General features: G+C 49.5%; 1 protein-coding gene across 1 annotated transcript in view; it reads right to left on the bottom strand.

Moving 5' to 3' along the window:
- The window catches only part of RUNDC1 (RUN domain containing 1), a 275,946-nt gene that overhangs the window by 54,195 nt on the left and 206,049 nt on the right, over window positions 1-15,702 (bottom strand). Inside the window, exon 3 of the mRNA XM_073608311.1 lies at window positions 13,435-13,633. Coding sequence (XP_073464412.1) covers window positions 13,435-13,633 — 199 coding nt within the window. The remainder of the gene's footprint in view (window positions 1-13,434; window positions 13,634-15,702) is intronic.

Genomic DNA, 15,702 nt, shown 5'->3' with positions numbered 1-15,702 from the left:
GATTATACTCATATGAATAATATAGAGAAAACGCATAACTTTTAGGTAAAGGGATGACGTAAGTACCGTTAAATGTTACCTTGCAGTAGGCTGGATACAGTGTTGCACTCGGCGTAACTGTAACGACCACACTTTAAAGTGCACTGTGTTACAAAAAAACAGTACATGCACCTTTTTGTTTTGTTAAGCAGCCCATTCAAATGTTTTAAATGAATAGGCTGTTTTAATTCAACACTCGTTAATGTGCAGCATGACGTATTACACTTGCGCAACGTGTGAACCCAAAAGTGCTGGCTCCTTGGTTAAAGAAGAGCTCCAGCTTTTCCTCCCCAACACAGATGCATTGTGCATGTAAATGAATCACAACCCCAGTGTCAGTGTGTGTGTGCAATGTACCTCATTTAGCTGTATAAAGCAGGTTTTTGTGTCTGTGATGTCACTCCTCCACCTCCTGGCTATATTTCAAAAGTTCTCTGACTTCCTGTTTCCTTCCATTTTAAAAGCAGCGGCGAGCCTGTTGATCTTACAGCTTTGCGGATCTGACAGAACACCGCTGCTTTTAAAATTCATCAAAACAGTCAGACGGATTTCTAAATCCTGCATTTCACTATATAAGCTTAGAATTCTGTTAAAAATAAGTGTGAAATGCAAGACTCCGGTGGGTGTAACAAGATGTCCACTTGCCGCCTTCTGACTGTATCCTTACTGTGGATTAGCGCGGGGTGTAGCAAGATGGCGGTGACAGAACGTCACTTCCGTAACAAAATCTGACGGGTCGCCAAATCTGACGAAACACCGGCTATGTATCACTTAGCCGCAGTGGAAGTTTAGTCATACAATTAAAGTGATTCTAAAGGCAATTTTTTAATTCTTTCTAAAATAGCAAACATGTCATACTTCCCTGCTCTGTGTAATGGTATGTTCTACTTCCTGTTCTTTGTAATGGTTTTGCAGAGAGCAGCCCTGATCCTCCTCTTCCTTCACTGCCGCTTGCTAAGAGGGCACTTATGCATGCTTGCTCACACAACCCGCACAGAAAACGCATGGCTATGCCCACCAAACACGCGTCGCTCTCACTGTGTCATTTAGGTTGGGTTCACATTTGCTTGTTTCTAAATGCATGGCAACCCACACAGAAAACTTTGCTGTGCATTTCTAAAATGCGCAGCAATGCATGTCACACTCTCTACCATTTAGGCTGCGTTCCCATCTGTGCGTTTTCAAATGCATGCTTTGCCGTGTGTTTGGAAAACGTGTGGCAATGCACATCACATTGGCTTTACCATTAGTTTGCATCTGCCTGTTTCCAAATGCACGGCAACCCGCAATAAAAAAAAAAAATGCACGCTTTGCCGTGTGTTTAAAAAATGTGCAGCAATGTATTAAGTTACGCGTAATTTTCATTTACGTGTTTTTCTGAATGAATCCAGCACAGAAAACAAGCACTTTTTTGTGCGTTTTAAAAACACTTAGAAACGCATGTGCAGCAATCCGCACACAATCGCATTCTGAAAATGTACGGCAACATCACACTTTTGTTACTATTTGTTTGCATCTGCGTTTCTAAATGCATGGCAATGAGCAAGAAAATGTACGCTTTGGTGAGCGTTCCGAAAACACATGGCAACATGCGGCTCGCTTGCCTTATTATTCATTTACATCTGCGCGTTTCTGAGCACACGGCAGTAAAAAAAAAAAGAAAATGCATACTTTGCGCTTCAAAAACACGCAGCAATGTATGTCATGTCAGTGTTAATATTTAGGCTGTGTTCTAATTTACACAGAAACCAGCAAAGAAAACTCATGCTGTGTCATGAGTTTCTAAAACAAATGGAAATGCGTGTCGCGTTTGTGTTACCATTCGTTCACATCTGCACATTTTGAAATGCACAGCAATCCACAAGAAAACCCACGGCACGCTTGCGTTACCATTTGTTTGCATCTGTGCGTTTCCGAATAAATGGAACCCACAAGAAAATGCACGCAATGCTTTTCAAAATCGTGCGCCATGCTTGCGTTACTATTCGTTCACATCTGTGCGTTTCCCAATGCACAGCAACCACAAGAAAACGTGTGTTTTGCTGTGTATTTTGAAAATGCATGGCAATGCACCTCATGCTTTGGTTGAAATTCTTTCACATCTGCGCGTTTCCGAACGCAGGGCAATCCACAAGAAGAAGCGCGCATTTTCTGTGCTTCCAGAATCAGCACAGCTAGCTTTCCAAGCACCCTGTGTATGTGGGTATTTGAAGAGCTTTCCTTTTTTGAATAATGCTGTGATCTGTGAGGAGGGATTTCTGAGATGTATTCAATCCCACCCACCACCATAGCTGCCAACTGTCCCGAATTTCCCGGGACATTCCCGGGACTTGGACTTCATTCCCGGATTTGTGGCGTCCCGGGAAATGTCCCGAAAAATTCGGTTCCGGTTTTTGAAACCGCCGCCGCTGCCGCCGCCGCTAGAGGTCGGCGGCCGGCGGAGACATTGTCTCCGCCGGCCGCCATTTTGTTGGAGTTCAGGAAGACGGCTGGGGGGGGGCTAGACGAAGCTTCTGCGTCGCCGCCCACCCCCTGCCCCTCGGCCCGCCCCGCTCCGCCTCGGCCTGCCTCGGCCCGCCCCGCCTCGGCCCGCTCCGCTCCGCCTCGCCCCGCCTCGGCCCGCCCCGCTCCGCCTCGCCCCGCCTACCCCCCGCCCCGCTGCCAGTCTGATATGGAAAGGGGCGGGGGTTCTAGGTGGGGGGTGAGCGCGCGCACCGCTGTGGGACACCTGATGTGAGTGGGGGGGGGGGCACTGGGGACACCTGATGTGAGTGGGGGGGGGCACTGGGGACACCTGATGTGAGGGGGGGACACCTGATGTGAGGGGGGGGGCACTGGGGACACCTGATGTGAGGGGGGGACACCTGATGTGAGTGGGGGGGGGCACTGGGGACACCTGATGTGAGGGGGGGACACCTGATGTGAGGGGGGGGGCACTGGGGACACCTGATGTGAGTGGGGGGGGCACTGGGGACACCTGATGTGAGGGGGGGACACCTGATGTGAGGGGGGGGGCACTGGGGACACCTGATGTGAGGGGGGGACACCTGATGTGAGTGGGGGGGGGCACTGGGGACACCTGATGTGAGGGGGGGACACCTGATGTGAGGGGGGGGGCACTGGGGACACCTGATGTGAGGGGGGGACACCTGATGTGAGGGGGGGGGCACTGGGGACACCTGATGTGAGGGGGGGACACCTGATGTGAGGGGGGGGGCACTGGGGACACCTGATGTGAGGGGGGGACACCTGATGTGAGGGGGGGCACTGGGGACACCTGATGTGAGGGGGGGGGCACTGGGGACACCTGATGTGAGGGGGGGGGCACTGGGGACACCTGATGTGAGGGGGGGACACCTGATGTGAGGGGGGGGCACTGGGGACACCTGATGTGAGTGGGGGGGGCACTGGGGACACCTGATGTGAGGCGGGGGCACTGGGGACACCTGATGTGAGGGGGGACACCTGATGTGAGTGGGGGGGGGGCACTGGGGACACCTGATGTGAGTGGGGGACACCTGATGTGAGGGGGGGACACCTGATGTGAGTGGGGGGGGCACTGGGGACACCTGATGTGAGGGGGGGACACCTGATGTGAGTGGGGGGGGCACTGGGGACACCTGATGTGAGGGGGGGACACCTGATGTGAGGGGGGGGGGCACTGGGGACACCTGATGTGAGTGGGGGGGGGGCACTGGGGACACCTGATGTGAGTGGGGGACACCTGATGTGAGGGGGGGACACCTGATGTGAGTGGGGGGGGCACTGGGGACACCTGATGTGAGGGGGGGACACCTGATGTGAGGGGGGGGCACTGGGGACACCTGATGTGAGGGGGGGACACCTGATGTGAGGGGGGGGCACTGGGGACACCTGATGTGAGGGGGGACACCTGATGTGAGGGGGGGGGGGCACTGGGGACACCTGATGTGAGGGGGGACACCTGATGTGAGGGGGGGGGCACTGGGGACACCTGATGTGAGGGGGGGGGCACTGGGGACACCTGATGTGAGGGGGGGGCACTGGGGACACCTGATGTGAGTGGGGGGGGCACTGGGGACACCTGATGTGAGGCGGGGGCACTGGGGACACCTGATGTGAGGGGGGACACCTGATGTGAGTGGGGGGGGCACTGGGGACACCTGATGTGAGTGGGGGACACCTGATGTGAGGGGGGGACACCTGATGTGAGTGGGGGGGGCACTGGGGACACCTGATGTGAGGGGGGGACACCTGATGTGAGTGGGGGGGGCACTGGGGACACCTGATGTGAGGGGGGGACACCTGATGTGAGGGGGGGGGCACTGGGGACACCTGATGTGAGTGGGGGGGGGCACTGGGGACACCTGATGTGAGTGGGGGACACCTGATGTGAGGGGGGGACACCTGATGTGAGTGGGGGGGCACTGGGGACACCTGATGTGAGTGGGGGGGGCACTGGGGACACCTGATGTGAGGGGGGGGGCACTGGGGACACCTGATGTGAGGGGGAGCTCCGCCGGGGACTCCTGATGTGAGGGGGGGCTCCGCCGGGGACTCCTGATGTGAGGGGGGGCTCCGCCGGGGACTCCTGGTGTGAGGGGGGCTCCGCTGGGGACTTCTGATGTGAGGGGGGGCTCTGCCGGGGACACCTGATGTGAGGGGGGGCTCCGCCGGGGACTCCTGATGTGAGGGGGGGCTCCGCCGGGGACTCCTGGTGTGAGGGGGGCTCCGCTGGGGACTTCTGATGTGAGGGGGGCTCTGCCGGGGACACCTGATGTGAGGGGGGGCTCCGCCGGGGACTCCTGATGTGAGGGGGGGCTCCGCCGGGGACTCCTGATGTGAGGGGGGGCTCCGCCGGGGACTCCTGGTGTGAGGGGGGCTCCGCTGGGGACTTCTGATGTGAGGGGGGGCTCTGCCGGGGACACCTGATGTGAAGGGGGGCTCCGCTGGGGACTCCTGGTGTGAGGGGGGGCTCCGCCGGGGACACCTGATGTGAGGGGGGCTCCGCCGGGGACTCCTGATGTGAGGGGGGCTCCGCTGGGGACTCCTGATGTGAGGGGGGCTCCGCTGGGGACTCTTGATGTGAGGGGGGCTCCGCTGGGGACTTCTGATGTGAGGGGGGCTCCGCCGGGGACTCCTGGTGTGAGGGGGGCTCCGCTGGGGGCACCTGATGCAAGGACGGACTCTGCTCGGACATCTGAAGCAAGGACGGACGGCTGGTGGCAGGCGACGTGGCAGGTGACATGCTCAGGGATCCCACTGATTCTGCATTATGGTGAGTTGAATGATTTCATTTTATATTACAATGTAATAATAGAAATAATGCGCTTCAATCATCCTGACACCATAACAACCATGGTGCCGGGATGATTGAAGCATTAACACCAGGTGTTTGGAGTATCTTTATCTGCTGATTGTTAAACTTTCTAGAATACACATATTTTTATTGTGTAGGATCTGGGGCTGCTGTCCTGTCATTTCCCTCTCTCTCCCCCTCTCCCCCCCTCTCCATCCCTCATTCATTTCAGACTCTAACCACACCCTCTAGAGCCACGCCCATTTAAGCCACGCCCACAATTGCGCGTAAACCATGCCCATTTTTCGGCGCGGCGCGCTTCGCGCGCCGCACTTGTCTGTTTTTGATAGGCCACGCCTGCTGGTGAATGCCCCGCCCCCTAATTATTGGACAGCTCCGCCTACAGCCACAAAAGTGTCCCACATTTTTTTTTTACAATGTTGGCAACTATGCACCACCAGAGCTGTGAAGGAAGTTATATCATTTGCAGAGTCTGAGGGGAGTGTTTTAGGCTAGAGATGCAGCAGGAAGTGGCTGTGGAAGGGTCTCAGTCTACATCAGGCCATACTGAATGTCACATGATACAAACCCACAACTAAACCCAGAATATCAGGGCATCTGCAGACAACAGAGCAACATGGTAGAGAGGTAGGATCTATGCTGGGACTGAAAATTCCATTCAGTTCTAGTGAAAAGAAAGTTGGAGTTTAGGTATGAACTAATTTACATGGGGCAGCTTGGACCTATGTAACTATGCATGTGCCATACCTGGCTGATCCCCGTATAAGCTGGAAATCACCGTAGTAGGCACAGCTACTACAGTGATTTCTGTTAGCTTCGGGGTCCTGTGCCACGTGGCAGCCCTGCTGCTTAGTGAACACAGGAAGCCACTTGCTTGGCACGGGCACGGTTGGAGAACACTTTGCATTCTAAATCAATGCAAAGTGTTCTCTGCCTGGACGCAGTGGATAGTGTGACGTCACTATCATGCTTCGTCCAATAAGGCTATTTTTTCTGCATCTGTACAGAAAATAGGCAAGTTTCCCATAAAGATAAATAACCTTTAAGAACACAGGTATACTATTAGGTGGAAATTGTCCTTGTGTGTCACTAGGTGTACTTTTTACATATAAAAAAAACAGATTACAGAAAGGGTAGCGATAATTGGCAGAGGACATCCATATTTGTCAGCTAGTAATGTACATTCAAACATGATCACTGCCTGTGAGCCACAAAATTATAAAGAAAATGCTCTGTTTGAAGACATAAAATAAAAAAAGCAGCCAAGCAACTAAAAATGCTGCAGCAAGCTAAACATTCCTAGTTCCAATCTCAGGGTTAGCTGATCGGCAAGAATTTTAACCGTAGAGAGCTCAAAAGTACACTTTAAGAGCCAAATGTTCAGGTTCTACACTTTTCAAAAAAAAATTCTAAGCTGAAACATCTGCAACACAAGTGTTTTTACCAACAAAAAAAGGGGGAGATTTACTGAAACTGGTGCACACAGAATCAGGGGCGGCTGTGCATAGTAACCAATCAGCTTCTAGGTTTTAGTGTCAAACTTAACCACTTCAGCGCCTGAAGATCTGCCTGCTTAATGACCGGGCCATTTTTGCGTTACGGCACTGTGTCCCTTTAACTGACAATTGCGCGGTCATGCAGTGCTGTACCCAAACAAAATTGACATCCTTTTTTTCCCACAAATAGAGCTTTCTTTTGGTGGTATTTGATCACCTCTGGGGTGGGAGTGACTAGAGGAGATGACAGATCGTTGCTCCTAGCTAGTAGGAACACACGATCTGTCTCTCCTCACAGAACAGGGATTTGTGTGTTTTTACACACACGTCCCTGTTCTGGCTCTCGTGTCCCTGATTGCACGTTGCCGCCGGTCATCGCGCCCGCCGGCCACAGCGCATTGGGCCCCCGCAGTGCGGCGGCGTGCATGCGCCTGCTATCCCCGCTTAAAGGGCAGACTTACAGCTATGACGGCTCGTGGGAATGTGTCGACCTGCCGTAGTATAATGACGGCGGCTGGTCGACAAGAGTTTAAAGTGATTGTAAAGTTTTTTTTTAATAACAAACATGTTATACTTATCAGCTTTGTGCAGTGATTTTGCACAGAGCAGCCCAGGTCCTCCTCTTCTCGGGTCCCAGGATTCTCCTGGACATCGCTGGATCGAGAGGAGGCTCAGATAAGAATTAGGGGGGGGGGGCTGGGGGGCCTACTGCACACAGAAGGTTTTTACCTTCATGCCTAGGATGCATGAAGGTAAAAAACCTTGTGCCTTTACAACCACTTTCACAGAACAAGCCTAAGTTAGAAGCTGATTGGTTAATATGCTCATCTGCACCAAATTTGGGGTGCACCAACGTTAGTAAATCTCCCCCAAAGAGGGACAGCAGCCCATTTATGTGAATGTGTTGCAGTGCCTGCATTTAATGCAGGAAAAGGTCCCTGCACCATTTTTGAAGAGGCAAAGCACATCTGCTATTTTTTTCTATTTCTTTATTGTACACCATGGGACACAGAGCAAGCTATAATCATGACCATCTGGGTTATGCGCCACCCATAACTGGATGGTCACTGGCGATCCAAAAAACAGGCAGGAAGTCCTCCCCTAAATAACCCCCTTCCATACAGGAAGCACACCAGTTTTTTCACCAGTGTCTTGAAGTTGATGGTCACTGAAGTTAAGCTCTCCGATTACTGGGGTGTCGGAACGGTTCTAATTGGAATCAAGAGACCGAATAACCAGATTTGTTCGGTTAGCTGGAAGCTAAAATGGATGGTATCTGACTCAACGAGGATTGCCTGTATTGCGACCTTTTGGCAGAATCAACTGGCCAAGGTGTTTACAGGCAGGGTGCTATACAGGTCCAAGGTCGTGGACCCAAAGAAAGAAAGGGGGGCTGAGTCTTTGGTGGCAAAACCCATTGAGATAGGTGAAGGTTGAAAGGAAGGAAAGAAACAGCATAGGTTATATGGCTGCAGTACACTCGTTTCTCCACTGGAGGCAAAGGTGTTCCTTGGTCGTCTGCAGGGGTGTCTGTGTTCCTATTAACTGAGGCTGTGATTATTTACAGTGCAGTTTCGAGCAGGGGGTGCACACAAGTGCGCACATGCTGTACCAAAGGACGTGCACACGGCACATCTGTACAAGCGCAGTAGCGGTGGCCATAGTCTTTATAGGAAGGGCCAATGCAAGCTAGAGGAAGCCTCCCTGAGGCTGTAGGCTGCTGAAAGAGGGACAGCAGGGGGACTGACTGATGCACGCGAGTACCTTTCTGGGGAGTGGATACTAGTGGCCAGAACCTTGTTTGGGACCCTGTATAACAAGCTGGTGTGGCAGTTTTGGGCTGCATTCAGGCAGTTTTGGTGCATGTGGTTAGTGCTTTTTGCTTGAAGTAGGGGTTAAATGCATCGCTCTCAGGTCACAACCCTGTGGTTGTTAAGAATGCTTTAAATGGATATGTCTTCCAGAAAGCAGAGTGGGGGGAAGCACAGCAGGAAGAGGCACAAGTGCACTACTGTCGGGTCCTGAGGACTCTAGTTGTAATTCCGCTGTAATAGCTTCCCCTGAAAGACCAAAAGTGACAGGTTCATCTAAGTCTCTGCGTTTGTCTGCCATTGTGGCGACTACTAGTGTGTCTGCCTTGGCATATGTCACTAAAGATAACAACAGCAGCAGCAGACTTGGAAGACAAGATTGCTGCAATGATTGCTTCTGTGACACAGGATGGAAAAAAGGCAGGCAAGATCCCCTTCACCTGATCCCCCTCCTGTGCTGGAGCAGGAGTGGGTGGAAGTTGAGGAGGTGGGAGCAGAGCTGGAAGGCCAGGCAAAGGATTCCGCAACTAAGTTGTCTAAACCTAAAAAAGTTCAGGGGCTGTCTGTTTTGCATGCACATGCAGCCCCTTACTGAAATGGTTCACTTTAAAGCAGAGTTCCACCCAAAAGTGAACTTCCGCTTTATGCACTCCTTACCCCCCGACATGCCACACTTGGTATGTCATTTTTTTTTTTGGGGGGGGGGACCTAGTTTTGACAGGTACCCAGCTCCCACATCCGCTAATGGCGCCGACCGGAAGTCCTCCTCTCCCCCCTCCCTGCAATCTTCTGGGACACGTCACAGGTCCCAGAAGATTGCCCAACCATTCAGAATGCGCATCGCGACTGGCGGATGCGCAGTGCGCACCCGGGTGTGAAGCCACAAGCTGTCACAGCCAGGTGCCCACACTTGCTATGTCTGTGCTGCAGAGAGGAGCGAGGCATCGCTGGACCATGGGACAGGTCAGTGTCTGTTTATTACACTTTTTGTAGCTGCTGACGTTTAATAAACACAGAAATGGGTGAAACTCTGCTTTAAATTGCTTCCAGTAGAAACCTCAGAGGTTAAAGTGATTGTAAAGTCTCTCTTTTTTTTTCAATAAAAATAGCAAACATGTTATACTTACCTGCTCTGTGTAGTGGATTTGCACAGAGCAGCCTGGATCCTCCTTTTCTTGGGTCCCCTTCTTTGCTCCTGGCCCCTCCCTCCTGTCGAGTGCCCCCACAGCAAATAGCTTGCTATGGGGGCACCCGAGCCAAGTCACCGATCCGTGCCCGGCCCTGCTCCCTTCCTCTCCTGATTGGCTGACTGACTTTGACAGCAGCGGGAGCCATTGGCGCCACAGCTGTGTCCTAGCCAATCAGGAGAGAGAGTCTCGGACTGCCGAGACATTCGTGGACATCGCTGGACAGAGAGGAGGCTCAGGTAAGTATTAGGGGGTGCAGGGGCGGCTGCTGCACACAGAAGGCTTTTTACCCTAATGCATAAAAACCTTCTGACTTTACAACCACTTTAATCATTCCTCTCTAGGATCTCTGCGGCCTAGCAAAGCTCTCAGGCTTTTCCTTTACACCTGCTCCAAGTACTGTATGTTAACTGGGATCATACAGATGGAGTCCTTTTTCCACCCAAAAGGTTTTCCATTCTCTATCCTATGGAGAAGTCTGTGAAAAAACTGAGTTTGCCAGCGGTATATTCAGCCGTTTCATCTCTTAATAAAAATTTGACTTTTCCAGTGGGCAATGTTCAAGTGTTTAAAGATCCAACCAACAAAAAGTTTGAATCACTTCTGAAGGCTTTATTTGCTTTGGCTGGGTCTGCTGTATAGCCAGCTGTGGCAGCTATTGGCATTTGCCAAAGTCTGAAAGATCACATCAAGCGATTGGTAAGAAAGGCACATCAAAGGTTTCTGTGGTTTGCAGTAGAAATTTGTCATTTTCAATTTGTGGCGCTGCCCTTAGGGTTGGCTACAGCACCTCGGGTGTTCATAAAGGTATTAAATCCCAGTGCTGGGCTTGTTGAGAACTCAGGAAGTGTCTATCCTAGGACACCTAGACGTGCTCAGAGAGCAGTCAGTTTCACGGTTGAGGCAGAACGTGCTTCTCACGTACATTGGAGCACGTGGGCTGGGTACTCAATTTCAAGAAGTCAGCTCTGGAGCTAGTACAAAGCTTGGAGTATTTGGGGTGGTCCTAGATACAGTTCAGACGAGAGTACTCAGGTTCCTGGTATAAGGCAAAGGTATCCTTCAATACATCTGTGCATGAGGTTGCTGGGGAAAATGGTGTCCACATTCAAGGCCGTTCCCTACACACAGTTCCACTCAAGACCATTACAGGTGAACATTCTGTCCATTTGGAACAGGAAAATCCAGGCATTATATTACCATAAGTCTTTGGCCCCCGGGGTGTTGCTGAATCTGAATTGGTGGATGGTCTCTCGGAACTTAAAAAACGGGAAATCTTTTCTCCCAGTAATTTGGAGGATAGTGACTGCAAATGCCAGCCTCTCTAGATAGGGAGCCGTTCTGGACTCGTCCGAAGTGCTGGGAGCTTGGTCTCTGCAAGAATGGGTGCTGCCCATCAGCAATCTGGGGCAGTTTGTCTTGCTCTGGACCACTGGATGAATCAGTTGTGTGGCCTTCTAGTCAGGGCTCAATCCGATGATGCCACAGCAGTGGCATATATTAATCACCATGAATCGTGCTGCCCAGGTCCTCCCCCTCAGTCATATTCTGTCATGGGCAGAGCATCATGTACCATATTGGTCAGCGGTACACATCCAAGGGATATAGAACTGGCAGGCAGAATTTCTCAGTCGCCAGCGGTTAATTTCAGGAGAGTGGTCCCTGCATCCTGAGGTATTCAGTGCAATTTGTCATTGTTGGGGAACTCCGTAAGTAGATCTTCTAGCGTCCAGGTTCAACAACAAGATGGACAGTTTTTTTCTCCAGGCTAAGGGACCCACTGGCGATAGGGGTAGATGCCCTGGTAGATGCCCTTGAGACCAGTTCTTCCCAATTTATGCCTTTACCCTGGTTCAGCTGCTTCCGTATCTGTTGCGCAGGATCCAGGAGGAAGTAAAGCCAGTAATCTTGATGGCTCCGGCTTGGCAAGCTACCATGGTAAACTTGGCAGTAGACGGACATTGGTCACTTCCGGTCTGGTCAGACCTTCTGTCTCAGGGACCAATATTGCACCCTGCTTAACAATCATTCAGTTTGACGGCTTGACTATTGAGGTCCAGGTGCTGAAAGATTGTAGTGTCTCTGGGCCGTTTATCTCTACCCTGCTGAAGGCCAAAAAAAACAACATTTAGAAGGATCTACTACAGGACTTGGAAATCCTATGTGTCTTGGTGTGAAGCCACGAATGATTGATCGAATTTTGTCTTTTCTCCAATCGGGGGTAGAGATGAACCTGGCTTGAAGTACCAGAGGGCCAGATTTCGGCTCTATACATTTTTTCCAGAGACCGATGGCTTCTCACTCTGATTTGTACCTTCATTCAAGGAGTGACCCATATGGTTGCGCCTGTTAGGTCACCCTTGTGTCCTTGGGACTTGGTTTTGTCTGTTTTGCAGAATCCACCTTTTGAGCTGGCAAATCTTTCATCTAAGCAGCCATTTTTGGTCCTTCACCAGGATAAGGTGACGTTACGTCCTCATTCATCTTTTTTGCTGAAAGTGGTTTTAAGTTTTCATTTGAATCAGGGCATTGTCTTTTGTCATCGTCATCCTCTTTTTTTTTTCTAGTCCACAGTCACCAGGGGAAAAAGCTCTTCAGACTTTGGATGCAGTTCGAGCTGTTAGAGTGTACTTAAAGAGGAGCTCCAGGCTCCTTCAGAATTTTTTTTTTAAGTCAGCAGTTACAAATACTGTAGATGCTAATTTTTAATATAAGGACACTTACATGTCCAGGGATCCAGCGATGTCCTCACCTGAACCAATCCTTCAACTGGCTTCGGGTGCAGGCGTCGACATCTCTACTAAGGGAAACATGAATTAAAGCCCTACGGCTTCACTGCGCCTTGTGACAGGGTCCTGTAGTCTTCTGGGACCTGTGATGTATCCCAGAAGAAAGCGGGGAAGGAGGGGGGCTGAACTTCTTCTTGTTTTTTTCTTCCAGATTGACCCAGGAAGGGAGCATCAAAAGTGATTATTTTACAGTGGATCCACCAGTTGATCACTCAAACCTATGGCTTGAAATGTAAGGTTCCACCCGTTTGGGTAAGTCACACTCTACCAGGAGTATGGGAGCATCTTGGGCTGTTCGCCATCAAGCGTCAGTGGCTCAGTTCTGCAATGCCGCAACCTGGTCTTCTGTTTATACATTCATGAGGTTTTACCAGGTGGATGTGAGAGCCACAGAGGATACTGCGCTTTGCCGCATCGTGCTACGGACGGCAGAGTAGGTTCCTTAGAATTGATGGTGGAGTTTTTTTGTCTGTGTCTCCCTTCCCTCAAGTGCATTGCTCTTGGACTTCCCAGATGGTCATGATTATAACCTGCTCTGTGTCCGTATTTACCCTTCTACCTAATAGGGTAAATACGTTTGGCTACTCACCCAGAACAATTATGATTATCAGGTAAATCAGAAAACTCCAAAGCACTTACTGTATATGCATGCTTATTCCAAGTTAGGGATTTATTAAACCAAGAATTCCCAGAAAACTGAAAAGTGGTAAAAGTCATACCTTTACATATATGATCTCACTGCTAAATGTTGTTTTCAAGGGCTGTCATTTTTAAAATAGAGTTTTCCTGAAATTTTTGAAAAAGGTTACTGACCTTGAATAAAATTTATAAACATCTCCAGGTCTCTGATCTGCGTCTTCAACTGTTCCACCAACTGCTCCTTCACTCTAGCTGGGTTAATAATCTGAGCAATGGCAGCATCTACTCTCTGCCGCAACTCTTCTGGAGATAGGCAGCTAATGTCCTCATTCAAATTAACATCCAACTTCTTAATCAACTCATCAATGATTACCTGGAGAAGTTAGAAGTCATATATACAGTGCAAGAATAACATGGTTACTAATCAAAATGAATTCTTCAATGATTAGCATAATTTCATTTATCGTATATAAAAGGAGTTCAGTGTTTGGTCTTGACTGACTCTGCAATACCGATATTATCTGGTAAGATAGAAGTATACAGTGTGCTTTTGCACTAATTGTTGTAAGAAGCCCACTCCAAGTAAGAACAAAAATCATACTTAAAATGATTGTAAAGTCTCATATGTTTGTTCTATAAAAATAACAAACATGTTATACTTACCTGCTCTGTTGCAGTGGATTTGCACAGAGCAGCCCCGATCCTCCTCTTCTCAGGTGCCTCTTCTGTGCTCCAGGCCCCTCCCTCCTGTTGAGTGACGCCACAGCAAGCAGCTTGATATGGGGGCACCCAAGCGGAGCTGCAGCTCTGTGTCCATTCAGAAATGGAGCTGTGGTTCGGCCCTGCCTCTTCATATATCTCCTGACTGGCTAACCGACTTTGAGTGACAGCAGTTGGAGCCAATGATGCCATTGCTGTGTCTCAGCCAATCAGGAGGGAGAGTTCCGGACAGCCGAGACATCGCTGGACAGAGATGGGGCTGCTGCACAAAGAAGGCTTTTTATCTGAATGCATAGAATGCATTAAAGCGGGGTTCCACCGGTTTTTGACAGGTATCCTGTACCCACTTCTGCCGGAGGTACGTCAGAAGTCCAGCTCCCTCCTCCTCCCCGCAGCGCACTTTGCACATGCGAAGTAGGGGCCCGGCCATGAAGCCTTAATGATTCACTGGCGGGTTCACTTACCGGCAATGGCAGCGGTAGCACCCGACAGCTGATGGAAACATCAGCTGTGCTGCCAACATCGCTGGACTCCAGGACAGGTAAGTGTCCTAATATTAAAAGTCAGCAGCTACAGTATGTGTAGCTGCTGGCTTTTAATTTTTGGAGGGGGGGGGGGGGGGGAGACTTTGCTTTGAGATAAAAAACCTTCTGACTTTACAACCCCTTTAACCACTTGGGCCTCAACTACTGTTTCAAAACATTCTACTCCATGTGTAATAGATGTGTGTAAATTAAGGTATAACAGGGACATACGAGGTATGTCTATTAAATAACGAGACTGTGATTCCACTTAGTAAACAAAGCAGTCAGAACTGGTTATAACTGCATGCGTGGTGAACTTGAACATGTTTGAACCTGCATGACAAGCAGCAACACTCTATGACATTCAGTTTGGTTGTGTTTTCTGTAGTGTGCCGAAAAAATGCCAAGTTTAAAAGTTGAACAACGGGTCAATTTGAAATTTTTTGTAAAGTTGCACAAAACAACAGAATGTTTTCAAATGTTTACTACAGCTTATGGGAATGACGGCCAGTCTCGTGCGCGTGTGTTTGAGTGGCACAAAAGGTTCAGCGAGGGATGTGAGAATGTCGAAAATGATGAACACCCTGAATGACCTTGCACTTTAAGAACCAAAGAAAATTTTTAAAAATCTGCCAGATTGTTCGAAAAGACTGCCGACTCAGTGTTAGAATGATAGCTGAATCCATGTTTATTGTGTTTTTCGATATCAAGGGTGTAATTTTGAAAGAATGGGTTCCAGAAGGCACAACAGTTAACCAGCATTATTATAAGGAAGTTTTGATAAAGCTGAGAGAGAGTCAGAAAAAAACGGCCACAACTGTGGGAAAATGTTTTCATGCTTCACCAGGACAATGCACCTGCTCACACAACACTTTCTGTAAAGCAGTTTTTGACCGACAAGCACATTACTACACCAAAAAATGCACAAACCTCTAATTTGGGATTTTTAAGGAAATGAAACAATTAGATTAAATAAAAAAATCATTTATTGTGAATATAAGTATATAGAACAATTGGTTAATTATACTTCAACATATTGTGGACAATACATAGTATTTAAAAAAAAAAAAATCACATTGCATATTTGAAAAGAGTTTTTAGAAAGTGATACAGTTTACTACAATAGATACAATCACCACCAATGCATAAAGGTGGCGTCAAGTAGCAGAAATCCAACGTGTTTCAACAAATATTCAAA

This window comes from Aquarana catesbeiana, linkage group LG12, assembly GCF_042186555.1.
Source record: "Aquarana catesbeiana isolate 2022-GZ linkage group LG12, ASM4218655v1, whole genome shotgun sequence".
In the NCBI taxonomy this organism is placed as follows: domain Eukaryota; kingdom Metazoa; phylum Chordata; class Amphibia; order Anura; family Ranidae; genus Aquarana; species Aquarana catesbeiana.
Note: the sequence above shows the minus strand (reverse complement) of the source record. Positions and strands in the feature narration are given on the sequence as shown.